The sequence below is a fragment of the Microcebus murinus genome, chromosome 5 (assembly GCF_040939455.1).
Source record: "Microcebus murinus isolate Inina chromosome 5, M.murinus_Inina_mat1.0, whole genome shotgun sequence".
NCBI lineage: Eukaryota > Metazoa > Chordata > Mammalia > Primates > Cheirogaleidae > Microcebus > Microcebus murinus.
Window position 1 is genome coordinate 106,585,437 of NC_134108.1, and position 22,094 is coordinate 106,607,530.

Sequence of the window (22,094 nt, forward strand, 5' to 3'; positions counted from 1 at the left end):
TATTTTGCTTTCTTTTCTCTACATGCTAAAATGAACCTGGGTGCAAGGAGTGGTACACGAGTTTTCCTCAGTGAAGTATATGGACAAAAAAGTTCCAGCATCTTGGCTTAGCTGAAACATATAAAGCTCACTAAGACATAAAACTGATCCAAGCAGGCTATAAAGACACCGCTGCCTTTGCCTGAGAACTTGGGCTATAATCTGCTGTCCTGGAACAAAATTCAAACATAAATCAGCTTCCACTGTATTTTTAACCACCTACGAAATTCTTCATTTCCTGCCTGAAATGCATCTGACAGTGAACAATGCCACTCTCCCTCAGCCCTGCCCTGAAGAGTTTCTCTCTCTAGGCAGTGGTGGGGACCCAAGACTGGGCCCCACAGCAAACCCAGAATGAGGCAAGGGACTGAAAAAATGGTCTCTTGGGGTCTCCGGGACAAATAAACCAAGGGTGTTGCTAGTGTGTACATACTTTTGTAGAAAGTTGAAAAGGGTGCCCCCTCCTGGCACCCTAGCCCCTGAGTTCCCACCTGGCACACTCTCCCCCTTCTACACTAACCCATCTCACCCATCCTCCAGGGCCCACCCCGAAATACCTACACCATTCCCTTTTTCCTGAGCTCCCAATGCATCAATAGTAAGTACCAGACAGCTGGCATTTAATTATATGATGTCTGGCATTCACTATTTTATGTTGTCAGTCTGTCTCTGTAACTAGATTTAAGACATCTTGAGGATAATGATAAGTTCTTATTTTATATGTCTACCTTAAGCTAATGGGGAGACTTATGTCTGGGCACCTTACAAATAACAAGGTTGTGAAAACAGAATCTTAGGATATCTAAGCTGTCTAGTTCTCCCTGCTGGCCCCATTTTGCAGATGAGGAAATTGAGAACTAAAGAGGAGGCTTGACCTGCCCAAGGTCATGCAGCGGAATCCTGGCCTAGCTAGGAACAACCCCAGTTCTCCTGGCTGCCAACGCAGTGCTCTACTTTCTTAAACACTTAGTTCTAAAACCCCCAAATAGGTGGTTCAGAATCACAGCTCACTGGGAAACAAAGACAGACGGACAGACAGACAGACGGCCCAGAGTAATCCATCTGCTCTTGGGCAGAATTCCCAGCACAGAGCCAGGCCAAGCTGCTCTGCAAACAGCCCCCATGGGAATCAAAGTGGGCTCTCTGCATGTGTCAGGGGATGAAAGGACCTTGGTTACCTGGGGTGCTTGCATCCTTCCCAACACCATGGGGGTCACCATTGTCTGGAATGTCTGGGCACATGACACAGTGATTGATGGTCTCAACAGGAAGGACAGGAAGAGATGTGGAAAGGGCATCTCCTCTGTACAGAGAGACTCTTATGTTGGGGGCTGCCTTTTGCAGTGAACTATGCACCCTTGACAGCAGGAAACAACCCAAGTATTGCCCCAAACTCATAACAGCGGATACTATACAATAGTGTCAAAGCTGATAGAAACCATTATCAAAACAGTAACAAAAAATACCAATGGCAACAATTGCTAAGTGAATCCATATAATGACAAGCTGGCAGCAGGCTCATCAGTCCTGCTGGGTCTCTCCTGGTCACTCACAAGTCACAGCACTGATCGCTGAGTAATTCTCACAATGACCCAATGAGCCTGGTGTGATGTGCTTGTTTCATAGATGTGGAAACTGAGGCTTAGCGAGATGAATGAAGTCTCTTGCCCTACATGGCACTGCTGCTAAGTGCAGAGCTGGGATTGGAGTGCAGATCAATTTCACTCTAAAAGGCTCCCCTTTCACAACAGCCCTAGTAGGCTCTCATTCCAGTCTCATTTCAAGTATTTTGTCCCATTATCAGACCTATGGGACAAGGTTTGATTGGGACAATATGAGGCTTTTCAGGGAGAAAGATGAGAGCTTGCCTGTCACTTTGCAGGGGAATGGGAGAAAGAAACAAGGGACCAACACTAGGCCCACTCAGATCTCTGCGGCTTTTTCTTGGTGCCAAACAAATGCAGAAGGAGCCACTTCTAAAAGAACACAGTGTTTTTCCTCCTCTTCTCACCTCTCCTGGGCTGGTGCCTGTGATAATTGGGAAGCACAGAGTCTGGTTTTTCTGGGATTGGAACCAATGCTGTGAAGAGTGTTCTGACAATAAATGTCGTTGATTGACAGTTGATGGACAATGTTCTTGAGTAAGATTTTCCAGTGCTGGGTGTTAAGCTGAGATCTGTACCAAACAACTGCTCAGCAGCCTGCTTCCTATTCACACAGAATTTACTACACTTTCCCTCTGTGGGCCTCAGTCAGGCAGCCCGGCGAGATGATATCTCAGGTCCTTTCCGGCTCCATCACTCAATGACTCTATCAAGAAGAGAACACAGATCTGAAAACACTTTTTCCCCCAAACACTGAGTTGGGGTTATTAGTCACACACAAAAACACAGGCTCCAATGGAGAGATAACTGGTCAGGAAATAAAGAGCTTCAATTCTAGTCTCATACTCTTTGACCCAGTAATTCTATGCTGTAAATTTATCTTGTTTTTCTTTTTTTTCTTTTGGCTTATCCTGTCACCAAAAAGCAGATGTGTGAATTTATCTTAAAGAAAGAATCCAGGACAGAGCTACGTGCACAAAGATGTTTGCTTTAGCACCGTTTGAAGGTACTGTCCTATAAAATAATGTTCAATGTGAGAATGGGATGTATTCTCTTGGTGGCACATGCAGCCATCACGACGATTTCAAAGACATGGTAAAATGTCTGTGACGGTGTTTTATAAAATGCAATTCACTCTCCATTAATGGGTCATGAAATAAACTTAATAGGTCTCCTGCCATTAGCTTTTTTAAGAAAATCAACTAGAATAGAAAATAACAGAGTGTATATCACAGGTGGTAAAGGTACTTATTGTGAAACTTTGGTTTTGGTTATATGGGTAACTGGGCCATGATGTAAAATATATTTTTTATCTTGGGGTCACAGTCAAAACATTTCAATGGCCACGGACTACAGTGTACTGTATGATAGGATCACAAATCATAAAATACTACGTGTGACATCAAGCCTGGAAGGAAGACATAGAAGCAAAGATAGGAACTGGCAAGGTTGGTAGGATAAAGGATGTTACTTCTTATGTAAGTTTTCTGTGATGGTTGTAGGCTGTTCTCACAACAAAACAAGAAAAATGATTAAGAATGAAAGACAAAAAGGAGGAGTAACAACGATCAGATCCCAAAGGGCCGAGGGCTCAAAGTAGAGCTTCCAGAAGGAACAGTGCTCCAGGCTGGGCATTGAAGGATGGACAGAATTTCAACTGGGGGTAAGGTGTGGCCTAATACAGGACGTGGTGGTCACTTAAGGATGAGGGGGATGAAGAGCACTGAAGGAGAAGCTGCAGTTATAAAAAGGCTCTCAGTGATGTAAAAGCGGCTTTGAACTGGGAAGGGAAGGGGCAGATCCACCCCTGGGTGGGCCATTGTTCCTCCCAATGCTGACTTTTTCTCTCTCCCCTCCCAAACTGAGGCCTCAAACTAGAGGTCGCCCCTCATAATCATGGCCGCGCCAAGCCGGCCGCGCCCCTCAATAAGATGGCGACTGAAGTAGTCCCACCTCCCGCTGCGTCAGCAGCCAATGAGAGAGAAACACAAAGATTTGCGCATGCGTGGTGCGACTTGGTGAGCGCGTCCAGTAATGACTGGAGGATCCCGGCAAGTAACATGACTAAAAAGAAGCGGGAGAGTCTGGGCGTTGCTCTAGAGGTGAGGGGAGAAGTGGGGGTTGGGCCACATCATTAGCTGCCTTCTCCCGCGGGGTCGCGGGTCGGCCGGGCTGTAGGTTCGAGGAGGAGCCAGGGGGAGGAGGTGAGGGCGACGCTGGTGTGGGAGAGGGACGCTAGGGGTGGGAAGGCCCGAGCGGGTCCCCGGAGAAGGGAGACGGTGACGACTGGGGAACCGAAGGTGAGGGAGCACGAGGAGTTGCCAGGTGGGGGAACCGGAGGCGAAGGGACCTCGCGGGAAGACACATGGAGGTGAAGAGGAACCCCAAAGAAGGCAGGGCACTGAAGTGAAGGGACCCACGGTGGGGGGATGGAAATAAGGAAGACCTGAGGAGAGACTTGTAAACGGAGAGTAACCAAAAGGGAGGGTTACTCGGAGGTGAAGGGGACCCCAAAGAAGTAGGGACCTGTAGATGAAAGGAACTCCCAAAAGGGCTAGGACCCAAAGGTGGGGGAGGCCACGCTGTTTAGTATATTCCTGGTGACAACGATACCCTGAGGTGAGGTACCAGAGCTTGTTGCGTGAAAATTACTTTGGGAACCTTTGTAAAGAGAATCCTGTAATTGGTGATGTTACGGAAGAGCTTAGAAATAATTTACTGCATATGGAACGGGAAGAAAAGTGATGCATATTGAGCAACTACTATATGCTGTTAATACTTTCACTTGCATTCTCAGTTAATCCTCCCTGTAAGCCTGTGAGATTTGTACAGATGAGGAAACAGATTTCAAGCAGAACCCAGGATGAAGTGGCAGAGGTGGTGGGGCTGAGAATCTAGCTTAGGTGGTCTTCCTGGAAGTATCTCTTGCTTCCCTGCTTCAGTTCCCTTTTAGGGTGTCCTCCCAGAGGTTGCAAGAGAGGTACAGGGTAATAGTCTTCAGGCTTACTGCAGAGTTCCTTGATTCTCAGACTTCAGAATGCACAGAATCACTTAAAGAGCTTGTTAAAAATGGAGAGTTGGACTCTTCCCATACCCTGAGTAATTCAGTAAGACTTGGGTGTGCATTTTTAAACAAGGAATCTGCATTTTCCACAAGTCACGCACACTCATGCGGATGCAAGTGGTTTTATTAATAGTAGCACCCCTTGAGAAATGTTGGCCTACTTGGTAGGAAAAAAGGTTGATGGAAATGTAAGTCTCAAGGATATTTTATGAATGGTGAAACGAGATGGCACTATGTATTGGGAAGAGCACAGACTTGACTGATAGCCTGTATTACCACAATAAGCTGCTATAACAGAGAAACCCTAAAACTCAGTGACTTCAAGAACAGGAAAGTTTGAGGGTTTTTTCTAATAAACTAGAGCAGGGGTCAGCAGATGTTGTTGGTTATGGGTCAGTAAATATTTTAGGCTTTGCGGGCCATATGGCCTCGGTTGCACTACAGTTTGTCCTCATTATTCATGGATTCCATAATTCTGAATTTGCCTACTGGCTAAAATGTATTTGTAACCCCAAAATCAGTACTCATGGCACTTTTGCAGTCATTCACTGGCAAATGCAAAGCAGCAGAAAAGGATTTCAGTCACCCGAGGTCCATGTTCTCAGCCAAGGTTGAATAAGTGATGCTCTGCCTTCTTGTGACCTCTTTTGAACTGTAAACAAGTATCCTTTTTGTGGTCTACTTAGTGCCCTGTTTTTTGCATTCTTGTGCTTTTTATTGGTGATTTTGCGGTTTAAAGTGGCCCCAAGCATAGTGCTTAAGTGCTGTCTAGTGTTCCTAAGTGCAAGAAGGCTGTGATGTGCCTTACAGAGAAAATAGGTTTCTTAGATAAACTTTGTTCAGGTTTGATATGACTCATGAGATAACTCAGCACTACACGTGTGCTGTTGGCCATAAGTTCAATGTTAATGAATCAACCATATATATTAAATAAGGTCACTTTAAGCAGAAACACACATAAAACAAGGTCTCATATGGGTCAGTTGCTGAAAATGTGACCAGAATCTTGCAAGAACCTAACCTGGTTCAGTGTTTGCAAATTCAATGTTGGTGGCAACTTTCTAGAACTACCATGAACAACAAGAACCAACTGCACTCATATAGCTGCCTGAACACAAAAGCAGCCTTAGGCAATATGTAAATGATGGGTGTGGCAGTGATCCATTAAAACTATATTTACAAAAATAGGCAGTAGACTATTAGGCCCACAGGTCAGTTTGCCAGCCCCTGGTCTAGAGTGCCAGGACTGTGGTGGTTCTGCCAGATTCCCTCCATCTGTGGCTCTGCTGTCTCCCAGGGCCTTGTTACCACCTTATCAATGGAACCAGGATGCTCCCTGTTGATATGTCCACTGGCAGGGAAAGAAAGAGGATGGAGGAGGCACACCCACTGTCTTAAGGATCCTGGGCCCAAAGTGCCCACTTGCCATTGGCAAGACCGAAGATGTGTGGCCCCACCTAACTGCAAGGGGGGCTGGGAAAGGCATTCACCAGTCAAGCAGCCACATGCCCAGCTATGGCTCAATTACTGTGGAAGAAGGGACTAGCATGTTTTAGTGAATGTTCTGCAGTGGAGACTTACCTCACTTCATAGTGTGGCTATAAGATTAAATGAAACAATATGTGTAAAGTGCCCAGCACGGGGTTGGTAATCAATAAATGGTAGCTGTTTCTTATTAGTAGCCTTTTCCTTTTAGTTCTTTTGCATCCTTCCACGATGGTTGAGTCAGCCCCCTTGTTTGGGCTTCATTTTCTTATCTGTAACATGAAGGACTTAAACTTCACCAGGGCTTACAGAATCACTGACTATGGGCCAAATACAGATCACAGATGTCTTTTGTTTTGCTGACACTGATTTTTTTAGAGTGTTTTTAATTTGGTGGGGCTTGTGTTTTCTTAGTGCCTTATATCAGGGCAGATTTACCCAATTTTTTTTACCCTCTCCATACCACTAAAGATATTTATATTTGCCAACTTGGTCTCTAAGGTTACCTTTTGCATGGAAATTTAAAGATTGGAGATCTGTAACTGTGTGCCTGGCTGTCTCCCCGCTTGCTCCTCTGTTGCCCCCAGCGGATCTGAGTATTGAATGTGCAGTGGTGCTCAGTAGCAGTAGATATTGTCCTCTTATTAAAAGTCGTGTGCTCAGAGCCAATGAAGTGGTGATTTAATCAAAAATGTTTGTTAATCTGACGAGCACAATAAAACCCTCACAAGTGAGTGATCTCGGCACCTGCAAACAGTCTCCACTTGTAATGAAGCAATTACCAAGCAGGCAGCACTGGCTCAGGCCAGCTGTACCTAACAGTCACCTCTTAGGATAACCAAGGCACCTTCTAGCCTCCCACTTATGGTTCTTTTTGAGGTCTTTTTATTCAACTCATTTGCCACCATGTGAGATCTCAGAATTGGAAAAAACTGGCTGTGAGTGTTAGTTTCTGAGAGTTTATTCTGAATAACAGGAGAAAATTATAGTTCAGATGAGAAATCACCAGCCCCGGTACTGATTTTAATGTTGTGTGGGAGGAGGGAAAGATTGTATTTCAGTCTAAACTGATGGGAGGATTCTGGCTGAGGGAAAAGTTGCATTTCAGTCTAAAGTGATAGGAGGATGGAAAACCTGTTTGTTTTTTGATCTCTGATGATGGTAGTGAGCCATTACTTGGTCATTCTACTTTTCTTTTGTAGCTGGACTGTTCAACCTGGTATCTTTAGATGTTTCAACAATCAGTTGATCTTAACAGATGTGTGGTGTCTTAGCTGACATCTTAAAAGGGATAACTTGGTTAGATCTGGTTTCTAGTACAAAAGTCTATTAGTTTGGGAAATTTCTAGCTATAAGTTACAGAAAACTGACTTAAGCAAATAGGGGTATACTTCCCCCCATAGAAATTTGTAGGTAGGTGGCTACGGAGAGTAGCTCAAAAGCTCAGCTGTGTCAGGGCTGGTATTTCTGCATGTGCTCAGCTGTTTCCTCATAGTCACAGGATAGCTGCCACAACTCCAGTCATCATATTCAACTTTAAGTCAGGAAGAAGGAGAAAGGAACAATAACACTTTGTCCTTTTGATCAGCAAAGGATAAGCTCTCCCAGGTATCTCCTGGGAGACTGGAATATCTCATTGGCCAGAACGGGGTCATGGCCAACCCTAGCTGCAGTAAGGCTGGGAAAGCATCTGTTGGGATTTTCTAACATCTGTAGAGGAGATGGGTAAAGGAGACGTTGGGAGTCAGTGTTGGGTTGGCCAACTAACAGTATCTGCTGTAAGGAATAAAAGTTAATGGGAGTCATTTAAAATTCACTGGAATCCTTGCTAGAAAAAGAAGGCAGATGATTTACAATTCAAGAGAGGTGGTAGGCTGAGGGGAGAAAATGGCCTAGGTCAGGATGAGCACTAGGAGAAAAGGAGCCTTGACACTTGTAGTCATTTGTTTAACCACTTCAGTAAGAGCATCGACCATAGTTGACAGCCACAGATGAGCGCGCACAGCCGAGCGTGGACTTTAGCCGACAGCCGTGATATGACTTTTCTAATTTTTCATTTATCAAAATAAAATTGTGAACATTTAAAAATAACGTAATGAAAATAGATATGTCTATGTTACCTATTCTGATTGACAAGGAAAGCTGCCTGTAAAGTAAAACAAGCTTTCAGTGCTTTCAAGCTTTCCTCATCACACAAGAGCAAACGGGCTCGTCGTCAACGCACAGCACAAACCGCCGTGCGGACTGTGAGTGCGGCTGTGGGCGAGGAGTCGCGGCCGGTGAGCGCCGCACCCAGGTGGTTAATGGCAGCCGCTGCTGTAAGCTCCGTGAGGGCAGAGAGGGGCGGAAGCACTAAGTGTGGGTGAAGACAGTCTCAGCTCTGGAGCAGGCTGTGCACAGGGCTGAGGAGAACCTACCAATCTTCTGAGACAAGGGCTAGAAGCAGCTTAGTGGGCCGTCAATAAATATGTGCTGAATTGGCTTGACTGGCAGGAGGAGGCACTTGAACCCTCCACTCTGACGTCTGGGCCCAGTGGAGTGGTTCAGTGGTCAGAGGTCAGGAGGCCACAGTAGAGCAGGTGGTGAGACACCACCTCGCTGGGGAGCCACAGGCCAGGGGCTGGGAGAAAGACTTGCAGCGTGCGGAGACTGTTCAGGGACTGCTGACCATTAAATGAGCCTCACCTGCTGCCAGGCAAAAGCGACAGGTCGCCACTGGGCGGGTGATTTCTCTCGGCAGCCTGCGTCTGGCTCCACGCCACTTGACGGGGTCAGGAGACTAAAACCTCATTACCTAACGCTGCTGGATGTCAGCATGTGTGGAGTGGCTGTTTGCCAGCATCTTAATTAATGAATTCATAAGGCTCGGGGTGGATGCCAGGTCTTGAAAAGTGCTTTGAGCCTTTCAGCAATGAAGAAGCTTTTGCTAATTTATCAAAAAACAGATATTGGGGGAAAGATGAGAAAACAAACCCCACACAACATTCTGGCCCAGGGACAGCTGGAGGCTTCAGGCAAGGACTGACTCGAGGCTCTACTTCCAGAGCTGCCCAGCCTCCCTCTCAGCATGCCAGGAGGTCTCGGCGTTCTCCTGGGGTTCAGCAGGGCCCCTCGCCTTCCAACCAGGTTTGAGGGTGAGTGTCCTGAGAAATGACAAGCCCCTTGGCTCTCTCTGCTCTTCCTGAAGATTGTTTATTGATTTAAAATGGGGAAGGTTTGCTGTCCTCATCTGCACAAACTGGGAGACGAGGTTCTCACTGGCCTGTTGATTTGGGGAGACATAAGGAGAGGTTTGTTTTCTGCCCCCACAGAGCCCTGTGAGCGTCCTCCCTGGAAAAACATCCCTTAAACGATATCAGGGTAATGGGCCCTTTGGGGTTTGGGGCTGGTCACCTGGAAAATTGAGGCCCTAGACTCCTATGTGACTTGGCTGTGTGGCCTGGAGGCCCCAGATGGAAAGCCCCAGAACTCTTGCCAGAGACCATCTGGACAGGCGCTCTGGCTTCTTTACCCGTTATAATAAATGTCCTGGGGCTTCCCAGTGTGTGAAGCTGAGTGGATTTCCAGAAATCCAGTTCCCAGGCTGCTGAGGCTGGAGATGAAACAGCTGATACCACTGTCCAGGCTGTGAATTAGCAAGTGAAAAGGAAGGCTTTGATACCCATGGGGAAAGAAGGGTTTATCAGGCCCAACTAGCCCACCTTTTTCCTTCTTGTCACTAGATCTGTTTGGTGTGAATTTGGGAGGGTGCTTTGACAGTTTAAGTGATTTGGAGGAGGGTGCCTGGGATGTTCGGGAAGCCGAGAGTTGGTGCAGTGCGAGGGCAGACGCTGGGCTCCTGTCTCCTCATCTCAGAGCAAACAGATTTCAGCCAGGTCTTCCCTCACGGAGAGTATCTGTCGTGTGAACAGAGACTAAGCAGAGCCCTGTACAAGATTATTCAGAGTAGAGAATCTGTTGAAGCCAGATCAACAAGCTTAGATGGGCTTCAGCTGGGATGTGGAATGACATTGTTCCACAGAACTCTTCTTTGTCATGAATGTTCCCATGAGGGATTTTGGAGAAAGAGCTTGCAGTGGTAGAAAGAGCATAAGCTCTGAAGCACAGAAACCCAGATTCAGACCCAGTTCTGCTGCTTCCCAATTACACAACCTTCGGCAAGTTGCTGGAAATCCACGTGTGGGAAGTTTGCTCCTTTGTCAGATGGGGATATTCCCTTCCTTGAAGGGTAGATGCAAACTTTGGAGAGCACACGTGAAGCCACCTACAACCTGCCCAGCCCAGGGTGAAGGTGTGGAAGTTGTGCCCAGGATCTACAGTCACTGTGAGCTGGTGCTTCTCTGCTTGTCCATGTGGGGTGGTAGTGAAGGGCCCAGGTCCCCCTTTACTGGCTGTGTGACCCTGGACAAGTTACTTCATCCCCCCAGGTCTGAGTTTCCGAATCTGTAAAATGTAGATACTAATAATACTACTCACCTCACAGAGGCATAATGAGCATTGTGTGAGCTAATAAGTACAACGTGCCTAGACAGTGCCTGGCACGTACCACAAGTGTTGGCTGCTACTGTCACTGTTGTGGTTTAGTTTTGCATGGACTTTTGGTTTCCAGAGGCTGCTTTGACTCATGATATGTCACCAGACATGTGAGGCTCCATGGCTTGAGTTTGGCTCAAGCACCCTGGCACCATTTCTTTATTAGAAGGTCTCAGTGCCCTGCAAGGACTTGGCCAGGTAGGTGTAGTACATGCCCCATGACCACTGTCCAACCCTGGAGGCAAACCTGTTCCCAGCAACCTCTGTCACTCACTGGCCAGAAGCTCCCAAGTGCAAGGCCAGAAAGACAGGAAATGCCTTCCTGAACCAGAAAGTGGAGTTGCCCGCATGACCTACGGTCAAGCCCAAGGGTGCCTTCTACCCTTCCCCAGAAGGACTGGCCCTAGACAGTGGCATGTTAGGGAGTGGGCACAGAGCCACCACCCAGGCTGTCTAGATGCTCTGTGGGAGCACCATTCAGTGGGAGAATGGAGTGAACAATAGCCTGTGGCTCATACTGTCTCGTTCTTGTCAACAGAATAAAAGCTACATGTGAGGTCCCCAACAGCAGCCACACCTGGAGTTGGCACCCCCTTGGGGCCTGACCTGGCCAGTACGTTCAGCAGTTATCTGTGCGTGAGCCGGACAAGGTTTCCTGCCCCTAAAGAGGCCTCATTTGGGGCTTTGATTTTGAGAAGCTCTACACTCCTGAAAAGATGCCTCACGGGATTTCAGACGAATTTTACAGTTTCTCTTAACACAGTTTTACGGCATATGGGACCCCAGGGATATTCCCCTAAAGCTCTGAGAATAAGGTGATATTCCCAAATCAGGTGGCAGAGGGATTGTGCCAGCTGGCCCCGGGCTACTCAACTGCTGGGCCTGGGCAGACAGCTCGGAGCTGCATCCAAGGGAGGCCGCTCAGGGAAGGCTGCAGGAAGAGTCCCTGCCCCTGATGACTGGAAATGAAGAAACCCTCTCTTCCCTTGGCATCTGCCAGCAGGGGTGACAGCTGTACTTGTCTGGGGCCTTGTCCCGCCACCCCTCAGGCCTGCAGTACGGCCTCTGCCGACCTTGACTGCCAGGCTGACATCACACCTGCTCATGCTTCCATAGGAAACATTCCCACCTCTGTGGAGAATCCCTGGTCCCATCGTTCTCCTCACTGAGTCTCTTCTTCACCCCCAGGCTTTAATCCCTTAGTCCATGCTCAAATAACAAAAGCAGCAGTTCTCATACTGACTGTGTGGTAGCATCACTTGTGGGGCTTTTTTGTTAAAAGCACAAAAGTACTGGATCCCAGTCCCCAGGGCCCCTGCTACCTGAGGGATACTCCTGCCCCATGCCCTGCCCTGATGCCTCTTTTCTCCCGCCCTCTTCCCTTCTCCCTTCTTCCCTGGTGCTCTGCTTCCCCTCTGCCTAGGCACATTCCCCAGCAGTGCCCACAGGCAGGTGTTAGTCACTGCAGGTCTCTGGGTCAAGAATAGACTTTCCATAAGGACACTGCACACTCACCCCCCTGTTTCTCAGTCCCCCGAACTGTTTGCACAATGCTTTACACACATCTACCAAGGCCTCAATCTGTGCGAGGTGCCAGAGGTACAGTTTGCTAACTTATGGGAAAGCCTTTCATACTTCCCAGGGTTCCCTGTGCCCCCGCAGCTCTCTTTCACCTGCTGACTCGTCTCCATGACTGACACACAGTACTCTTTTTCCCTGTGTAAAAATTGACCTTGGTTTTCCAAGTATAAACGTAACACACAGATAGCTCTTAATGTTATTGCATATTGGGGCCACCTGCTCTCTGTCCCCACATTGTGCCTGCATGAATGCCCTCTAGGTTCCTGCCTTGGCTGTCACCACCTTGGCCGTGACAGTCACAGCCAATAGTGCTCCCCCTATAGCTCCAGGCAAGTCCTAGCCCTTAAGCCAGTCATGGGCCAGCCAGTCTTCTTCCCTGCCACTCGCTGTGAGCCCTGTGGCCTTCAGAGTGTAGCCTTCCCTTCCCACTTGGTTGGATCCCTTGGATTGGGCTTCTTTCTGCCTTAGTCCCTGGGCTTCACATGCCCAGCCCCCTAGAGCCATGGTGTGGATGAACCCCGACTCTGGCTGCCAGGCTCCACCTGCCATTCCACATTTCCTCAGATGCCCACTGGTGTCCAGATCTCACCTGACACTGTTCTGCCTTGGACACTGCTCCACTCTCTCATCCTCTGGTTCCACCAGGCCCCGCATCTGCAACTTGGCACTGGCTCCAGAGCCCCACCCCAGCTCCATCCCCAGGCAGGATCATGAGGTTCCCAGCATGCTATGTCCTGAGCCAGCTGGGCAGGGAGGTGTTGCTGTCTGACGGTCTACCATGCAGGCCCCCCCTGCTGACGCTGCCATGGACTCAGAGGAATGGCCACATCTCCGCCAGAGGGGCTCCCCTCCCTCTGCTGCCAGCTAGCAGCCCATGGAGATTCCTCTCCACCTCACACCCCCCTTTATCACCTTCTCTTACTCTTGCCACAAAATAACTCAGTTTCTTATTATTCTCCAAAGATCCAGTGAAAACCGTTCTCTGATAATGATAGCAAACGCTTACTGAACTCTCACCACGCAGTGCGCTGTTCTGAGCACCTCACTTGTCCTGCTGCATACCAACCCCACCCCAGCTCTTTGAGATATGAAACATGGTTGTCTTTGTCTTACAGAGGAGTCAACTGAGGCACAAAACTAAGGAACTCACCCAGTCACACCACAAGTGAGTGACAGATGGGGCGCTGATCATAGCCCGTCCTCCTTACCGCTACACTTAACATGGAACCACAGTTTCAGGCTTCCATGCACTTGGGCTCCCAACTGCTTGCCCAGCTTTAAGCCTTACATTTCTGGAATCTTCTTGACATTGTCTCCCGATCTGGTCCTGACCACTGTGTCTTCTGGTTCTGGCTATCTTGTCCTCTGTTGCCTTCAGCCTGGTGGCAGGGAGAAAGCAAACCAAGAACTACAGGTTTGCGTTAGGTAATCTGCAAAAGGCATAATCCATGAACATTTAGTTGAGAGTTGACTGAAAATCCAACTAAAGATTCCTTTAAGGCCCATTTTCTGGATCCCCTCCCACTTTTCAGGGCCATGTTGCTAGGTCAGCTTTGCTCTGTAGCCACCACTCTTGACTCCAGTCACAACTAAAAGAAGCATCCTGACCCTTCCTGCCTCTTCAGCCAGGTCCCCCGGCATCTCTGCACCCATTATTACAGCTGCTCGAGAGCCGGATTCTGCTTTAGCACATGCTGCAGGATGTTCGATTGCCAGCTTCCTGGATGGGGCCCAGAGCTGGGGACCCGGCAGGGTCACCTTCTGAGGATAGGTTTGTGGCCTACTGAAGAGCCTCCTGACAGCCTCAGCCTCCCTTCACTCAGCCCAGCAGCTGTGTTATAAAGAGGGGAGCTGACTATTTAGAGGGAAATCAGAGAGAGCTGTCAGCAGGACATAAATATTCATAGAAGGAGGTTAGAACTCGAGTCCCTAAAACCTTGATTTGTGTTCGACCGTTTAAGCCTCATTAAAAAGTGGCAAATGAAAGTGGGGATATTCAGTGGAACTGCAGATAAATTGGACTTGTTCAGACAAAGGCCCCCGACTGCCAGCTCCACAGGCCCTGCCCAGAACATGATGGCAGATTGGCTTGGCCACTTGTGGTTTGCCAATCTCAATTTTAAGATTTTGCTTAGCATGAGTTCCTGGCCTAGCTCTGGGGCAATTACCACTTGTTTGGGCACCTGGTAGCCTTCCAGAGATGTTTAGGCATAGAAATCCCCAACCTGCTCCCTCCTCAGAATGACATGCAAACCAGGGCCTGGCCCATAGGGCGCCAGGGGAAATCTAACCTAGGACTGAGACTTGCACTGGGTAATCTACTGAGTTCGGAATTGACGTGCACGCGTAGTTGTTTCTTCCAGCTTCTGTGAGCATGAGGGAGGATTTCAGACTCCAGTTACCACCAGAGTGGTCCCACCCATGCCCAGCCCCACTCATTCTGACTAAAAATACACAGACTGCCCCAGGCCAGGCCTTGTGATGTGCACAAAGAGACAGATGGCACTGTGACAGGAGCTACAAACTCATGCACCCTCAGGGACCAGGCAAGCCACATACACAAGTGGAATGGGCCAGTCTGTGGGCTAGACCTGACCTGTGGGCTGCCAGGTTACACCATCTAGGGGATCCCAGATTTCGGAAGATGAGGTTTGGACACAAACTGGTTTGGGGTGGCAACCTAGAATATGCTCAGCCTCATGAGAGAAGGGCGGATTAATTGGCCAGGGGAAGGAGGGTAGAACCCCTCCAGCCAAGGGCAGCTGGGAAGGCCTCATGGAGGCGGTAGAGCATCTAGAATTAAGCTTTATTTGGGACCCGAAGTGGAATTTGGTGCACTGGTTGTGGCTTCTACACCACAAGAAGGAAATAGCAAGTCTGAGGGGCCTAAGAGGCTGGGCTGCATGCGTTGGGGAGTTGCTGTGAAGGGTGGACACATGGTGGCCTGAAGCACTGCATCAGGCTGTGGCTTTCCCTGAATCTGGCTTGATCTGTTCAAATCAGCGTGCATGTCCCTGTGGTGCCAGTTCCAGGAAGGCTTTGGGCCTCCCTGGGGACAGCCCCATCTCCTGGCTGGGCCTGTTTCCCAGGACAGCCCTCCCTTTGGGTGCCCATTAGCAGAGAAATGACACAATTAACCAGGCAATTAACTCAGAGCTCTCCAGTTGCTCCCTCCCACAGGGCCCTGTTTATGGAGCTGGAGTTGGCAGTGGCTGAGGCTGCAGGGAAGGGGGTGGATGGCGTGTCATTTGCCGGGCCTCAGGAAGGGGGAAAATGGCTGGCCCAGAAGTGGCTGAGATGGGTGCTGACCAGGAAGAGGGAGAGAAGGCCCAGACACTTGGAAGGCAACTCTCCTGACCCCTAGCCCCAGAATTCCTGCCTGGGGCTCCCACACTGCCCAGCCTTCCTGGGAGGCAGGGATTCTCACTTGCAGTCAGCGATTACTGTCCCTGCAGGGGTAGCTCTGGAAAGGAATGGAGCAGAGAACTGGCTGAGACAGAGGAGGAGAGGGGCTCCCCATTCTGACTCCTTAGAAGAGTCATTGCATATGGGGGCCTGTTCTCCCATTTGTGAAGTGGAGGTCATATTTGCTATCCCTCCCAGGGATGTGGTGAGCATGAGTGAAGTCAGAGATGGAAAATCTAGCATTGTGGGGCACTATTCAGTCAGCTGCTGGGAGAGACACGGAGACCTCTGAACCCTCCCACCCACTGAAATCTAGGCTCTGGTCCACAGGGCTGAGGTGGGAGCAGAGCAGGCCTGGGTCAGACCAGAAGATAGACTTTGAGTGCCAGATGCATGATACCCCATCCAGTATTTTATCAAACATTTTCCCATAACTCAAATATTTCCCCAAGAACACATCTCTGAAACTGTACTCAAAACAAATGGAAGAACAGATACCATAGTGATTTTGCCACACAAATTACAGCTACCTTGATAGACATTTTTGCACAAGGATCAAATCAGAAAAAAACAGAAGTGTTCTTGAATTGCATTTTTTTTACTTAGTAATTTTTATTGATTCTCATAGATAAATATATTCTTACAACTTAGACTCCATTATTCTAATAGGATGAAGTATGCCAATGAGAAAGACACCTCTGCTTTTGGCCCTTAGATGCCCAGTTGCCCATCCCGTGTGTGTGGAGTGCTTTGGAAGCCACTCACTGAGCCTTCTCACAGCGTCTCATTTCATTGTAGGATACACCTGTGGGGCAGGTGTGTGCTGTATTCAGGGCTCTGGTTGTCCCATCGTGAGCCTAACTGGGGCGTTGTGCTGGGGAGATAGAGCTGACTGCGGGGGCTGTTCCTCTCCACACCCTATCTGTACCTGGCTCAGAGGGTCAGGACAGCTGAGACCCTGGGTAATACCCGCTGCTCTGTTTCCAGGGAAAGCACACCTGGGTGTCCTGCCCAGCAAAAATTAATGTGTGTGTGTGGGGGGAGGCAGCTGACTCCAGTGTTTTAAAAGCTAAACACTCTGCAGCCCACCGCTATCTGCTGTGTATTTCAGATCGATGGGCTACAGGAGAAGCTCTCCCAGTGTCGCAGAGATCTGGAGGCTGTGAACTCCAGGCTCCACAGGGCGGAGCTGAGCCCAGAGGCCAGGTAATGCTCCTGCCCAGCCACCCCACCCTTCCTTATCCCTGTCCCTTGTAGCTCTCGTGGGTCCCCAAAGTAGACTAGGCCCAAGACAGCATTTGGGTCTCTGGCCTCTGCTTCAGTCCCCTGTCTACCAGGACCTGAGCCTTGTCCCCCTTGTCCAGCTTGTGTGCCGGCTGCCCCTCAGGTGGGAAACAGGAAGTGGGCTTGAGCCATAAAATTCCTTCTTCCCTCACAGGAGGTCTCTGGAGAAGGAGAAAAACAGCCTGATGAGCAAAGCCTCCAACTATGGTAAGAAAGTTCCCTTCAGTTACCAGCCCCAACCTGCAATCCCTAAGGGTTGAGAGGCATCAGATATCCCAGGGAACCTGCCAAGGTGGCAGGGAGCAAGGGTGAAAGCCCCCAAAAGGCTACAGAAACCCACTGTAGGCCCAGCAGCCTGGGAGGAGAGCCAGGTTTGCTCCTTGTTCCAAGCGAAGACGAGAGATAGTTTATGAGTTTGTCTTCTCTTTCGGCTGAAGGGATATGGCTGTAGCCAAGTCCAGAAGAGGCTCACATCCACCCAGACTTTGGAGGTGTGTCCTGCCCTCACCCTCCACACCAGGAAAACCCTGCGAGGAAGACGGGGGTAAATTAGGAGGACAGACCTCCCACTTGGGTGCGGGAAGGGCTCCTGTGGGTGGAGCGATGCTGCCACCTTCTGGGCACTGGGGGCAGAGCCAAGTGGAGGCCGGGCACACACCCCCCCACCCCCAACCTGGAGCTAAACATGGCTGAGCTGAGGGTAGGTATGCTGGACCCCAGGCTGTGTGGCCTGCCCAGAGCCGGTCTGCAGGTTCCTCCTTTGCCCTCCCTCTCACAAGTAGGGTTGGAACATCGGTTTCCCCTCAAGTTTAGCAATTTTCACACAAAATCACATCACCACTCAATTTAGGCCTCACAGGGTACCAACTACTTGCATGTCACATGGAGGGGATGATTAGGTACAAGTGTGGCTGTATAACAGCAGGATTAACTTCTCTGGAGTTGAGACCAGCTGCCACATTGGTACAAACTGCCTCCTCTTAGCACCCTAGTTCCTGCTCAGCGGGGCACCCGACAGAGGGCAGGGACTCAGGAGGCACACGTGGCCCTACCCGGCACTTACTCTGTCCTCAGACCCAGGGAGGTCTCAGCTGCCCTCAGAGTTTCTAGTTGGCAGCATGAGACTCCTGGAAGGATAGACACCACAGAGCCAACCCCGTGACAGGCAAGAAGACTCACTGGTGATGTGACATCACCTCCTAGCTCTGCTTTCAGGTGTGGCCTTTTTGGTGACCCCTCAGCCACCCCGTCCTCAGCTCAACTGCTTTTAAAGAGAAATGGTTGAGCAGCACTGGGCATGACCTTAAGTAGGCTGGGACCTGTAGCCAGAAGGGTGTGAGGATCTGGGCAGGGACAAGGTCATTTTTATGGGTAAGGAAATGGCTGGAAGAGGACACCTCTGCCCTTGGCAGTGTGTGTACCCACTAGGAGAGAGAGAGACAGAGGCAGACAAGAGCAATAGATGGGTCTAACCACCTGTCCTATCCCCACCCTCTTTTCTCCCAGAAAAGGAGCTAAAGTTGCTTCGGCAAGAGAACCGGAAGAACATGCTGCTCTCTGTGGCCATCTTCATCCTCCTGACCCTTGTCTATGCCTACTGGACCACGTGAGCCTGGGATTTCCCCACAACCAGCGCGGCTTCCCCTTGGCCCTTTTTTGTCAGGACCAAGCAGGCCTTTCAAGCCTCATGAGGACCAAGGTGCTAGGGGCATTTCCCCTGCCTGGCTTCCTGTTGGCCCAGCCCCTCTTGCTTCCCTGGCCTGTTCTGGGGCCTGGGTCTCCAGGACATGGTGCTGGCTCCTCCCTGAGCCCAAGGGAGAGGCAATAAAGAACACCAGGCTGCTGCTATCTGCTGAGTAAATGTCAGGATCTGACTGCATGGGGCGGGGGGAGGGCAGTGGCAGGGCTGGTACTCAGGAATCAAGAAGAGACATTCACAGGAAAGCTCTAGCTTAGAATTCACAAGGGAGGGTGCTGTGACGGCCAGCCCCCAGCTTAAGTAGGAAATAAGGAGACAGCAGGAAGCACTTTCCAAGCCCAAATACTGCTGGGAGCCACTTCCAGGGCTCGGGCACTGCTGCTGAGCAGCAGACATTGTACCACCCGTCTGTCCCCTCACCAAACACAGTCTTGCCCTCCATTCAGTGCCATCACCTATAATTATGGCAGAAAAAATGCAGCCTGTGCAGTGAAGGGCAACTTGGGGACTTGAAGTGGTCATGTGGATGTCCCAAGAGAGCGCAGAGTTAATCCATCTTCGAGCGGCAGGCAGGGCTGTCGAGGCCTGTGAGTGGGCAGCAAGATCCATGGAAATGACCAGACTTATGACGACAGTGGTCAGGAAATCTGGTGGGGTTTGCAGTGAGAAGTGGTAGGGGTGTGGCCGACTAGAGGGGCAGCCCAGGCAGAGCAGCAAACACAGACATCACCCCGTGCCCCAAAGCACTCCCCCCAACTCTCAACTCCCAGCTTGGGGCCAGGAGGTTGGGAGACCACAGCAAGGCAGAATAGAGTAAGGAAGGGCTCAGTGGCTGACATTAAGTCAATTAAGTACGTAAAAACAAGGAAAGGAGCCGCCTGGGGGGGCGAGGGCTGTGAAACATCAAGGAGAGACCCTGAAGGCTAGGACGAAGAAGCCCAGCAGAGTATAGTCAGGACTTAGGGGAAAATCGGCATCAGCGTGCTGAACTAACCATGGAGAAACCATAGCCTGGAGCATCTGCGTGTCCCCACCCCAAGTGCAGCCCCTGTAGGCAGAACCAGCCCTCCTCAGGGGGAAGAGGCTGGCCAGGGTCAACAAAACCATCACTCCCTCCCTCTCTTCCCTCTGTCTAGTGACACTAATTGGTCTGACGCTTCTGTTATTTTAGTCACACAGACTGATCCTGGCTTGTCAGTGCCACCTTGGAGTGAGCTGTGTGATTTACTTAAGGGGGGACAGGTGCCTCTCTGCCCTCCTGGGGCTGTGGGTTCATTCATTCTCCAGGCCCTGCTGCTAGTGGAGCTGCATAATTTCCCTGACTCTTCCTTGGGGTGCCTCTTGAGCAGCAAGCAGCAGCCCTGGAACTTGGACAGGCTGTGATTAAACAAACCCTCTTTTCTCCCCTCTTCTTTGAATAGAGCTTCTTCCCTTTCACCTCCAGCCCAAGCTGTTTCAACCAAGCCAGTCCCAGACCACAAAGCACTGAGGACAAACAGCACCAGCCCCAGCACAGAGCTACACAGGCATTAAAAATATGTTTATCTTTAATGATCCAAGATTCTGCAAGACACACTGATATACCCAGAATTGGGTGGAAACAGCATCTCAGCAGTGCTGCCGCCAGCCTGTGGGGTGGGGGCTGGATGCTGGCTGAAGGACCCCCATGGTGGAGTCAATTCCAACCTCTCAAGAGTCTCAGTGCCCTATCTCCATGGAAACCAGTCTGGCACTGGGATAGGGCCCTAGGGAGCCTGCCTGAACATCTCTGAGAGGTATTTCCCATTAAAAACAACCACAGATGCCCTCCCCCGCCCAGAAGCTACTGCCCAGCTTCCCCTCCTCCCTCTCCGCCTCTGCCAAGATAGAGGAAATGGAGTGACCACATAAGGACAAACAAAAGCAGATTGTACCTCCTACTGGGGAAGAAAAAAGGAGGGAAAGGGTAGCAACAAGCCACGCCTTCCTGCCCCAAACTCTCCCAAGACCCTAGGGTGGCTATGGCAGACGGTGGTACATGACTGCCTGAGGGCCAGTGCTACCCGGACCCGGAGGTACGCTCTGTTACTGTGGGGCCACTGCTGCTGGGGGAGAGAAAAAGGCAGGTCCTCAAGGCTGCCCTCTAGAGCTGCCCAAAGTTCGGATCAAAAGGGACTAGGGCCCAGACAGGATCTACAGCCGCAGGAGGCAGTCATACCCAGGACCAAAGATAGCCGCTGCCTGGATCCTAATGCGGTGCCAGAGGCACGGGAGCCCACACTCCTCCTTCCCAGCCAGCTGGGACTGTCAGAGCTCTGGGCTGGGAAGAACTCCAGGGAAGGCCAGAATGGGGGGAGGAGACAAGAAAATCTCCTCCAACTTGGCATTAAAACAGCAAGTTCAAAGAAACAAAACCTTGATTTCTACAGCAGCTACTCCTGGCCTGCTCATGACAGTGGGTCTCTACCCACTCAGGGTTGGCCCAATAAAAAGCTGGGCAAAGCAGGGGCATGGCCACCCTCAGGGGCAGTGCATGGAACTCAGAAAAGTGAGTCTACAGGATGCAGGAGAGAACAACAGAGCTCAAAGCTCTGCCACTCTCAGACATGTCCACCAGCTCCATGTGCCCTGGGCACTGACCTCAAACCTGCCTCAGGAGCAGCTTCCTTCCGGCTGAGTCCTGGAAGAGGGAACAGTTCCCAGGCGGAAGGCGTCCCAGAAGGAACATGTGAATGTCCTCTGAAGGCCCCGGACTGAGCTCTTCAGGGTATGGACAAGGGCCACCGCCCACGATGGCCAGGCTGCAGTGCTTCCCAGTCCCTTTCCAAGAGGGAAGAAACCAGCACCACAGGCCCCAGGTGCAGAGCACCCTGTCTCAGGGAACAACAACACATTCTGCAGGGGTGGGGTGTCCCAAGGCGCTCAGGCGCTGTGCTGTGCCTGGATGAAGGAGAGGACGTCCTCCTTGGACAGCTTGTCCGGGTCCTGGGGCTTCTGGGAGTCGTGCACACGGATGCCGTCTCCCCACTCCCAGAAGAGCCGGCCATAGTAGCAGATGCTGGGAAGCAGAGGACAGGAAAGGTCAGAGGACTATACCCAGGTTGGCACAGCACTAAGTGTTCCTAAGAGTAGGGGGAAGAGAGTGGCAGGGGTCTGTCAGTGAGTCCAGTTGAAGGTCTTCCCTCCGGCAGCCAAGAGCTACCAAGCAGGCCCCACCTGTTCCTCCCTGCCTCCCAGAACCAGCTTTTCCCAACAAACAGATGTTGCTGCTCATTGTTTCTACAATTACTGATATTCCTCGTTTGTCTGTGCTTCTCTAATAGAACAGTGTTAGTGTGGTGACAGAAACAATGTCAGTGATTAACTATAGGTACATTAGGGCTGCTGTGGAAATCTATGGCCAACAAGCTGGCAAATGGAC

At 50.3% G+C, this 22,094-nt stretch overlaps 2 protein-coding genes across 2 annotated transcripts in view; one reads left to right on the forward strand and one right to left on the reverse strand.

The window, feature by feature from the left end:
* The first annotated feature begins 3,643 nt into the window (after positions 1-3,643).
* Positions 3,644-20,227, forward strand: CCDC167 (coiled-coil domain containing 167). The gene is made up of 5 exons (XM_012746869.3): positions 3,644-3,745; positions 16,823-16,917; positions 17,150-17,202; positions 18,502-18,601; positions 20,116-20,227. Exons 1-5 carry the CDS (start codon positions 3,704-3,706, stop codon positions 20,225-20,227), a joined length of 402 nt encoding a protein of 133 aa, XP_012602323.1. The 5' UTR covers positions 3,644-3,703.
* The window catches only part of CMTR1 (cap methyltransferase 1), a 49,508-nt gene continuing 47,637 nt past the window's right edge, over positions 20,224-22,094 (reverse strand). Inside the window, exon 24 of the mRNA XM_012746867.2 lies at positions 20,224-21,731. Coding sequence (XP_012602321.1) covers positions 21,596-21,731 — 136 coding nt within the window. The 3' untranslated portion in view covers positions 20,224-21,595. The remainder of the gene's footprint in view (positions 21,732-22,094) is intronic.